Source organism: Pimephales promelas, chromosome 23 (assembly GCF_988280905.1).
Source record: "Pimephales promelas chromosome 23, fPimPro1.hap1.1, whole genome shotgun sequence".
In the NCBI taxonomy this organism is placed as follows: Eukaryota; Metazoa; Chordata; class Actinopteri; order Cypriniformes; family Leuciscidae; genus Pimephales; species Pimephales promelas.
The window spans coordinates 17,050,366-17,061,668 of NC_142791.1; the positions used below are offsets into that span (position 1 = coordinate 17,050,366).

The window sequence follows — 11,303 nt, forward strand, 5'->3', positions numbered from 1 at the left end:
AGAAATAATATAAAGATTCTGATTTAGATTTATCGGCCAATATATCGGTTATCGACTTTCAAATAGAAAGATTTATCCGTACCGGACAAAATTTTCATATCAGTGTATGCCTACATCCTTTGTAAACCAATACATTTTGCTGTTTGTGTCACATATCTAGCTCCATATGCGTGGCTTTTCTCAGCTGGTCCACGACTGGAGTAATGATGCTGAAAATTCGGCTTTGCATCACCGGAAGAAAACAAAATTCACATAGAAAACAGTTTTTATAAATGGTGGTAATATTTCCCAATATTACAGTTTGTTCTGTGTTTTTGATCGAGTAAATGCAGGCTTGGTGAGCATAATAGAGTTATTTCAAAAACTTTGAAAATCTTACTAACCCTATAATCAAACATGCTGTGAATGTGATTGAATGCCACAGATTAATGTGTCCTCATACTCTGTCTGTAGGGGGAACTCAGCGCCTGCCCCGAACTGTAGGAGTGTCCGTAGCTAAAGAGCTGATATTCGCGGCGCGGGTGCTGAGCGGCGAAGAGGCCAAACGTCTCGGCCTAGTCAATCATGCGGTGGAGCAGAATCCCAGTGGAGATGCGGCGTATCTGCGAGCTCTGGATCTGGCTCGAGAATTCATCCCTCAGGTATGAACCGCCATGCTCGCTCAATCAGCTTCAACAGTTTCTTACTGTATCCTTCTAATGAAGGTGTGACGCTTTTTATCTTCAAGGGGCCGATTGCGATTAGAATGGCGAAGTTGGCAATCAACCAAGGAATGGAGGTAAGATTGCACAATGTACTGACTTATCTGGTCAAAAATAAAGGGCTGTTTTCTTCCTGGGTGTGAGTGAGGCAATCTGTGTTGGCATCTTCTACCAAGGGACTTGCCAAAATACCATAAGAGTTTGATTGATGAAACTTCCTTTGATGTCAAGAAAAAAAAAAAGTCTGGGAGCATTTTAAAAGTTAAAAGTTGATCATTATTTTGATATAAGGTACCATGACTATTAAAGGGGACCTATTATGCATAATTCACTTTAATAAGGTGTTTGAACACTGATGTGTGTGTGTGTGTGTGTAAACAACCAGCCTATAATGGTATATCCACCCACTCCTTTTTTTTTATAATCCCCATAAATCATAAACAGTGTCTCCAAATGAGTGGTTCCAGATTTTCTACTCGTACTCTTAACGATCTGCCCTATTAGCATAGATCCCAGCCCGAGTGAGCCGCTGCAGTCGCCGTCTCTGTTTCCTCACTGTAGCAGCCGGAGATATACGTCTGCGTCAAAAAACATAACAAATGTTCTGTTATTGGATGTACTAGCACACACACCAATCTCTACAGACTCCTGGCATCGATCCCACTGAGGACACTGTGGTTACATTTCATTTAGGCAGGAAATGTGCTAAAGAAAATCATTAAAGTGATATTTATTTGCACAAATCATTGTATGCCGGACAGCTTCACAAACAAGGGTCAGTTTAACGCTGGATTTGCGCAAATGTTGTTTCTGAACGATTTTTATATTAACATTACGGTACATGCTACATGCTAGTTGAACTCCACAATAGAGCCAGACCGATTTATCGGCAGGCTGATATTATCGGCCGATATTAGGCATTTTTCTAAATATCGGTAGCAGCAGTTATAATGGCCGATAAATTAATATTTCGAAAATAAAATAAAAATGGACAAATCACGCTTCAACTATGTCATGAGTGTTGGCTCATCATAGACTAGCTAACCACAAAGCTAGCTAATGCCATTATCATCAGTGGAAGACCGCTAACGTTAATATTAATGAGCTTGGAAACCACAACAAACTTTTTCTGCCTAAATAAAGTAATGATTACTGTATTTTATAACTAGCATATCTGTAGTTACAGTCCTTGCATTGTAAAATGTAAGTTAGACTTGCGAAGAGTGAACATTTAGAGAAAAAGTATCAAATGTATCTTGTGCAGAAAAGTTAGCTTTTCTTTTACACGTGTGTGAAATCCAATGACGCCAAGTGTGCGTTGCAGACTGTCAGGACTATTTGTTATTTTATTTATCAGAACTTTAATATAGTTTGATATTCCTCGGTTCTGTTGTGACAATAAAAGAAATAAGTTTCTTTTTAAAATGCATTATCATGTTATTTTAGTTAAAACTCATAAATAACTACAAATAACTAATGTTAGGGAAATCTGTTCATGTTTTGTTGCGTGTTTCTGAAATAAATAATTAAATAAAAAATATCGGCCGATATATCGGAATATCGGATTTTAAAACCAATAAATATTTGTATATTTTACTATGTTAATTCATCCACTATTCAGTAACAGTTGCATACTAAAAGTTGTAACTTTTTCCCGAGTCTCTCCATCAGTGTCCAACTCTGGCTTGGTTGAACACGTTATTGACAATTTTTTTGACATATTAGCTGCATGAGATTCTCCAATTTTGTTGTTGTCAGTGTATTTGAAGCACAAGCTGTAAAGGGAGCAGCAGTTCATTTGCATTTAAAGGGACACACTGGAACTTCACAGACACATTCTGGGACACCTGAGACTTGTATTATATCTTGAGAATGGGGCATAATAAATAATATAATAAAAATAATATTTAAATAAATATTGCTTTTCCTTGCTGTTTGTGAGCAAACATATAATCTATCTCTCAACATGTATATGCTTACCAGTAGAAGAGTGTTTTGTACGTGAAGTCATGTGCAGCTGTCATCCGAGTTACCAAAGTATGCGTCTGCTCCGTGACCTTACCTTGACCCTAGAGGCCGGCCTGTCAACGCCACACGTCCTTTAGGAAGTAAGCTCCTCATCTTCTCTGTGGATCTCATTAAAAGAGGAAAAAAGCTAACACAGGCTCATTGGAAAATGTGCCATATTAGTATTTAGTAAACATGTTAGCAAAACTCCTGAAAACGTTCCTGAACATGAAATTCACTGAAATGAACACTAGAGGCAGTAAAACTCCAACAACGTTTATTTTTTTGTACACAAATTATGACTACAGGGGCCGATTATTAATTAATAAGGGCGTAGTGTGTTATGACCTTTTGCACTTTTACCATAGGACATCCTTTTAGGGATGCATGATATATCGGCCACAGTATCGCCTTACATATGTTTGTTTTTAAAGGAGTAGTTCACTTTTAAAAAAACTTTTGCTGATAATTTACTCACCCCCATGTCATTCAAGATGTCCATGTCATTCTTTCTTCAGTCGAAAAGAAATTAAGGTTTTTGATGAAAACATTCCAGCATTTTTCTCCATATAATGGACTTCAATGGGAACCAAATGGTTCAAGGTCCAAAAGACAGTTTCAGTGCAAACTGCAAACTGTTCAAAGGGCTTTAAACGATTCCAGAGGATGAATAAGGGTCTTACCAAGTGAAACGATCGCTCATTTAATAAATAAATAAAAAAAATTTAAGTTTATAAGCTCAAATGGTCACCTTGCTCTTTTCTGTGACGCACGTTTTTGACTCTCCTGTTCGAACTCGTTCATCATTCAACGAACGAAACAAATGAATTGACTCGGAAAAAGATTCGTTCATTTTGATGAACGAGTTCGAACAAGAGAGTCACGAACGTGCATCACAGAACAGAGCAAGGCAAGCATTTGAGCTTATAAAACGTAAACTTTGTTTGTTTTTTTTGTTTTTTTTTAAATGAGTGATCGTTTCGCTTGATAAGACCCTTATTCATTGTCTGGAATCGTTTAAATCCCTTTGAACAGTTTACGGTTTGCACTAAAAGTGTCTATTGGACTTTAAACCGTTTGGTTCCCATTGAAATCCATTATATGGAGAAAAATGCTGGAATGTTTTCATCAAAAACCTTAAACCAGCGCAAGTCTGTCATATAGGCTACATCAGATTATAATGAGAACATTATAATTGTGTGTTTGGGACATGGCTTTTAATGCTGAGACTTTTGTTTTAGTAATCAGGCTCTCAAAAATTATATAAAAATTTTGATTTAGATTTATCGTCCAATATATCGGTTATCGGCTTTCAAATAGAAAGATTTATCCGTACCGGCCAAAATTTTCATATCAGTGTATGCCAACATCCTTTGTAAACCAATACATTTTGCTGTTTGTGTCCCGTATCTAGCTCCATATGCGTGGCTTTTCTCAGCTGGTCCACTCGTCGAGTCCACCAGTCTTGACAGAAGAGCTCAAAGACTTAAAGCAGCAAACTAAAGCGTCATCGTTGCTGCAGCAAATGGTTTTTATCTCATGTTTGCTTTAACACACGGTCAGGTTTAGTGTAAGTGGTACGTTATTTTCAAAGGCGGTAGAGCATTAACCTTTTAGCATCACTCAACATGCATTTAATTTCTGAACTGTCAGCTTACATACAGTAAAATATTTGGAGATTCAAATGAATCTGTTTCAGAGAAAACTGAACATGCTTTTAGTGTCACTCACTGGACATTTCACTTTTTGGAAGTGTTGCAAACCATGAAAGCAGTTTTTCCCAATGAGCCTTGGTTGAAAAAATCAATTTCTTATATTTGAAGAGGCTTCACTAGGACGCAAAATAACTTGTTTTCATCTGGCCTTCTTTAGAAGAGCTGTCGCTGTTAAAATGAAGAAAGAGCTCTATTGAGCCTTTTGAGGACATTTACTTAAATTTTAGTTGTTTTTCTAGTGAGGAGTTCAGATATTTCTGTGTTTGTGAAATGCCAAGGTCACCTACAAAAGTAGGTCTCTGTTCTTCTGTGTTTTCATAAGGAGCTCTTGCACGTTTATTGGATGGTTTGTTCCCACGGCTACAAGGAGAAAAGAAAGGTTGTGTGGGCACTCGACATCGAATCAGACTTTAGTTCTCTGTTGACTTATACAGTTGTTGTGGTTCATGCAAACATTCTGCAAATGAAAACGGTTGATGCAAAACTAGTGTTGGATGTTGTTTTGTTTTTTCCAGGTGGATTTGAAGACAGGATTGGCTATTGAAGAGGCATGTTACTCTCAGGTACAGTATGTTTACATGATGATAAATTCCCATTAATCTGAGAATCAAAAATGAACTTTTGTTTTTAGCCAAAATGCTGTTCTACAATAGAGCGCAATGGTTGGGATCCAAAGTAAAAAAAAAAAACATTTGTTTTAAACATGGAGAAATATATTTTTACCAATGATTGATATACCTTTCAAGAAGCCATATCCTGGCGCTCTCACATTAAAGCAGTAGTTCCTGATAATTTACTCTTCCCCACATCATCCAAGATGTTCATGTCTTTCTTTCTTCAGTCGAAAAGAAATCAAGGTTTTTAAGGAAAACATTCCAGGATTTTTCTCCATATAGTGACTTATAGTGATCAATGTGAGTTTCAGTGCTGCTTCAAAGTCTCTACAGGATCCCAGCCGAGGAATACAGGTCTAATCTAGCCAAACCGTCTGCCATTTTCTGAAAAAAAAAAAATCTTTTATATGCTTTTAACCACAAATGCTCGTCCTGCACGACCACAACTTCACACATTACATAATCCCGTTGGAAAGGTCAGGTGGTAACCTGACATACACTCACCGGCCACTTTATTAGGTACACCTGTCCAACTGCTCGTTAACACTTAATTTCTAAGCAGCCAATCACATGGCGGCAACTCAGTGCATTTAGGCATGTAGACATGGTCAAGACAATCTCCTGCAGTTCAAACCGAGCATCAGTATGGGGAAGAAAGGTGATTTGAGTGACTTTAAACGTGGCATGATTGTTGGTGCCAGAAGGGCTGGTCTGAGTATTTCAGAAACTGCTAATCTACTGGGATTTTCACGCACAACCATCTCTAGGGTTTACAGAGAATGGTCCGAAAAGAAAAAACATCCAGTGAGCGGCAGTTCTGTGGGCGGAAATGCCTTGTTGATGCCAGAGGTCAGAGGAGAATGGCCAGACTGGTTCGAGCTGATAGAAGGGCAACAGTGACTCAAATAACCACCCGTTACAACCAAGGTGGGCAGAAGAGCATCTCTGAACACACAGTACGTCGAACTTTGAGGCAGATGGGCTACAGCAGCAGAAGACCACACCGGGTGCCACTCCTTTCAGCTAATAACAGGAAACTGAGGCTACAATTTGCACAAGCTCATCAAAATTGGACAATAGAAGATTGGAAAAACGTTGCCTGGTCTCATGAGTCTCGATTTCTGCTGCGACATTCGGATGGTAGGGTCAGAATTTGGCGTCTACAACATGAAAGCATGGATCCATCCTGCCTTGTATCAACGGTTCAGGCTGGTGGTGGTGGTGTCATGGTGTGGGGAATATTTTCTTGGCACTCTTTGGGCCCCTTGGTACCAATTGAGCATCGTTGCAACGCCACAGCCTACCTGAGTATTGTTGCTGACCATGTCCATCCCTTTATGACCACAATGTACCCAACTTCTGATGGCTACTTTCAGCAGGATAATGCGCCATGTCATAAAGCTGGAATCATCTCAGACTGGTTTCTTGAACATGACAATGAGTTCGCTGTACTCAAATGGCCTCCACAGTCACCAGATCTCAATCCAATAGAGCATCTTTGGGATGTGGTGGAACGGGAGATTCGCATCATGGATGTGCAACCGACAAATCTGCGGCAACTGTGTGATGCCATCATGTCAATATGGACCAAACTCCCTGAGGAATGCTTCCAGCACCTTGTTGAATCTATGCCACGAAGAATTGAGGAAGTTCTGAAGGCAAAAGGGGGTCCAACCCGTTACTAGCATGGGGTACCTAATAAAGTGGCCGGTGAGTGTATGTGGAAAATGTAGAAATCTCATTTTGTCCTCCAACGTCAAAATCATCCAACATTTGTTGTTTTACCTTTTATTAATGTATTTTTTATGGCATTTGAATTAGGGCCCGTCCACACAAAGACGTGTTTCACTGTATACGTATACATTTTTTTTATCGTATTGGCGTTTTGTCAACACGGATCTGGCGTTTTGGGAGAGTGAAACTGCTATTTTTTGAAAAAGTGGATAAATCTGAAAACGACACCCTTGCGGTTTCATGCGTACAGCCAATCCGTATATTTTGTGAAACGATGATGTCATCACATCACACGTCGGCTGCGTCACACGCCATCTTCGTGTTCTTCTTCTTGGTTCGTATACAGCGTGAAAGGTTATACGCATACTCAAAGTCTTCTTCTCCGTGTATAGTGTATCTCTGTGGCAGAATTACAGCGCCCCATACTGGTCTGGCATATATACTACACCGTTTTCAGTCGGTTTCAGTGGTTTCGTGTGTACGCAGATATTTCTTGAGACGACGCCGTGTTTACGTTTTTTTTTTTTTAGAACGAGGAAAAAAAACGGATAGGGAACGTGTGGACGTGGCCTTATTCTTTGCACGTTCACTTTGTAAAGACTAGGTTGGTACTTCGACCTACGTCACATGTGACCTTTCAACCTGATTACGTAATGTGTGGCGCATCGCAGAGCTAGTGCAACACCAGCATTAGTGGTTAAAAAGTATATAAATGTTTTTTAATGGCCGATGGTTTGTCTAGATTAGACCTGCTGTATCCCTCGGCTGGGATGGTGTAGAGCAGTGGTTCCCAAACCTGTCCTGACTCCTAGAGTACCCGTTTTCTTTGACTCCCTAATCAAACACACCGGATTTAACTCATCAGCTCATTATCACTGATGTTGAGACCTTGAAGCTGCTCTGAAACTGACATTTGGACCTTTGACCCGTTGAACCCCATTGAAGTCACTAGTCTATATGGAGAAAAGTCCTGGAATGTTTTCCTCAAAAACCTTCATTTCTTTTGGACTAAAGAGAGAAAGACATAAATAAACTTGGATGACATGGTGTTGAGTAAATTATCTGGACATTTTTAATTCTAGAATCTGGAGTGAACTAATTCTGGAGTGAACCTTTAAGTCAAGTCCCGATCCTCTTTCCCTCTCTCCTCTCCCCTCTCTTCCTGTCCGTCCTCATCGTGTCCTGGCAAGTAAAGGCAAAAATAAATAGTAGCTACATAAAAAGAATTCCTTTAATTTCATGTAATCAGTCTGTGTATCAGCCATTTCGAGGGCTAACACGATGCGCTTCATGCAGAGAGTGAGCGCTGGCCTAGATCGCTCCGAGAGCCACTATATTTAGCTCGTGAGACGGCACAGCTGTGGCGCTCCTCTGACACGACTGTTGTCTCCTAGGTGATCCCAACCCAAGACCGGCTGGAGGGTTTGCTGGCGTTCAAAGAAAAGCGTCCTCCTCGCTTTAAGGGCGAGTGACACTGGCCTAACCAACCCAGTTACAAGCAGCCACCTTCTACACCGCCTTTTCGGGTCCCGTAAAGATCGTTGCACACCTGAAATATTGTGAGCACTGCCATGATAGTCAGATCTGTTGGCATTTCAGCTGAAATGTGGGAGAGCTTGAAAGATGAAAGCTATGCCTTCGCCAGTGGATCAGCTTTTTTGGCATGGTATGTCCTTTGTGATTATGAACTTTGTTTCTTTCTGTTGTTTGTTTGTTACATAATGTAAAGAGACTTTGTTCATTCTCATCAGTTCATATAATACAGAATGCACTTCAAACTAACTCAAAATGGGAATGAACTATTACATGTCATTATAAGACAGTTGTAAGTCTCACACTAAATCTGGTTGTGTCGGGTGATTCCAGGAATCAGCACTGATATTAAGCATTAAAGCTGCTTTCCCGTCAAACATGTGTGTGTAATTAGTTCACTCAACAGCTACAGTGTTTTCCCTGAGGATATTGATCTGTCTCAGTCTCTGGGTCAAGGTGTATGTCATAATGAAGTGACGTAAGCTAAGCTATTAGGAGAAAGTACTGAAATTTGTTGTTTATGCATTAAAACGTATCCACTTTTTAATATCTTAAAGGGGTCATGAAGCGGCTTTTAAAATTGTATTATATTGTTGTCTGAGGTCAACTTATGACGTTCACTTGGTTTTTGCATTTAAAAACATCAAAATGAATAACTAATAAGTAATTTTCTACCATAGTTTTGAGAACTGCTCAGAAACACTCGGTTTTTATGGGCATCTCGCACGGAAGACTTGGAAGTAAACGTCCTCTGCTGTGAGTGGATAACAGTTTTGAATATTATAATGAGTTTCAACTCACCTCGTCGATACACTTGGAGAAAAATGTTTTGAAAACGTCCAATGTTGTAAAATGGCAACCAGAATGATTGGCCCATACATGTTCGACCCAGAGTCCGTGTGTTGCACAATTCCTGTCAGATCCAATATAGACGGCACAGCACCGTTCTTTACTCTTAATCGGTCTGCAAATCCAGTCTTGTTTACAAAACAATCCTCAGTGAAATGAAGCGAACAGACGGACGATGTTTTACCCTCATCAGCTGGAACGTCATTAAAAATAAAGTTTTGCAGTCCTATTGGAATCCACAGGAAGCTTATGCAGCCACTGTCTTCTTCCACAACCAGGCTCTGCACAATATTCTGTATTGCTCGGTAGCTTGACCCGGTTTGTCATCACGAGGTAGGCCTATGTTATTTAGCTATGCGTGTAAAGGCCGGTTCACACCGGGACGAATTTCGCGCGCGTTATTCGCCGACGTTTAACGCCTCGTGACTAAACAAAGGGCGCCAATGTGAGTGTTCACACCGACTCGTAAAACGGCATGCATAAAAACTTCATTTTTAAAAAAAACGCCTCGGGTTCGTTTTTTTAGTTTGACGCGCCGCATCAAAAACTATCCGACCAATGAGATTGGCGCTTTTACTCACGTGTTTGGAGCTTCTGAGGAGACAGTAAAACACAACTTGGGGGCGCTCAAACACAAAACGGTTTTGCCGAGCTCACATATGTAACAGTGAAGAAGATATACCCGTCGCCGTCTACACAGCCAGGAAGAAATAAGACGAGGAAGATGCAACGCAAGATGAATGTAGAGCTGCTGGTCTCGTTGGTGCTAGAACATAAATTACTATATGACAAACGCGACAGGGACTACAAACATCTTGATAAAAGAGAATTGTTATGGAGTGGTATTGCAGAGCAAATTGGCGCCATCTAATGTCAGGGAATGAATTTGCATGTTCACTCGGCTCATCGTCAGCGAAAATCGCTTGGGTGTGAACACAAAAAACGTTGAAAAACGCTGGCGAATAATGCGTGATGATATTCGTCACGGTGTGTACGGGCCTTAATACGCGAACCGGTGGGCGGGGCTGAACCGGCCGTGTTGAAGTAGGTGTTGATCTTCTTCTGTGGGGGTGGTGTTTTATCCTCTTTGACGTCATAGTTCCTCACTTTTAAAAACAAGTCGTTTGCTGAGCCTGGTGTCAATAAAAGTTTTTATTGGACTAACAAGAACGTTTTCAGTTCTGAAACTTAGGCTACAGGATATTCTTATAATATGATGACCTCTTAGATGTCAAAAGCTCAAGGAAAATTGATTTCTCAGTTCATCACCCCTTTAAAAACAAGATAATACTGACAGGTACTCCCGTAAGTTTTGACCCTGTGCCCTCAGTGATTACTCATGTTATCTTACAGTTGTGTCTTCATAGGGTAGATATCTGCTACTGAACGTCACTGGACTAGAAAGGGCTTTATTCATGCAAACTTTGCAAACAAGGAAATGTATAACAAGAAAATCATATACAGTATGAATGCATTACTGTTTAAAAGGGGTTAGACAGATTTAAAAAAAAAAATAAGTAAAAGATGCATTAAATTGCAGCAAAGATGCATTAAATTGTGACACTAAAGACATTTCTAATGTTGCAAAATATTTCTGTTTCAAATAAATGTTGTTTTTTTAACTTTCTATTCTTTAGAATCCTTGACAAAAATGTATCATTTTCCACAAAAATATGAATCAGCAACTGTTTTCAACATTAATAATAATCAGAAATCTTTTGTCATATCAGAATGATTTCTGAAGGATTATGTGATGCTGAAGACTGGAGAATCATATTCTGCTTTGATCACAGGAATAAATTACATTTTACAATTTATTCACATAGAAACAGCTATATTAAATTGTAATCATATTTCACAATATTGCTGTTTTTAATGTATTTTTCATCAAATAAATGGTGAGCAGAAAAGACTTAAGGAAACCCCCAAACTTATGAACGGTAGTAACATCAAGGAATGACAGAAATAACGTCACCACAGCTATCACGCTCCAAAAGGACCCAAGCACTCTGGTAGAATTAAGATGTAATATATGTAAATTTCGATAAGACATAATTAAACAATATATATATTATTTGCAACTTAAAATCCCATTGTTCTGTAATATTGACACACTGAGTCATGCTTCCCAGCTTCTCCATTCCCAGGAG

General features: G+C 39.5%; 1 protein-coding gene across 1 annotated transcript in view; it reads left to right on the top strand.

Annotated features, from left to right (window-relative positions):
- The window catches only part of auh (AU RNA binding methylglutaconyl-CoA hydratase), a 40,924-nt gene extending 32,243 nt beyond the window's left edge, over positions 1–8,681 (top strand). Inside the window, exons 7-10 of the mRNA XM_039677991.2 lie at positions 454–641; positions 728–778; positions 4,939–4,986; positions 8,166–8,681. Of these exons, the coding sequence (XP_039533925.1) occupies positions 454–641; positions 728–778; positions 4,939–4,986; positions 8,166–8,243 (365 nt within the window). The 3' untranslated portion in view covers positions 8,244–8,681. The remainder of the gene's footprint in view (positions 1–453; positions 642–727; positions 779–4,938; positions 4,987–8,165) is intronic.
- The last annotated feature ends 2,622 nt before the right edge of the window (positions 8,682–11,303 follow it).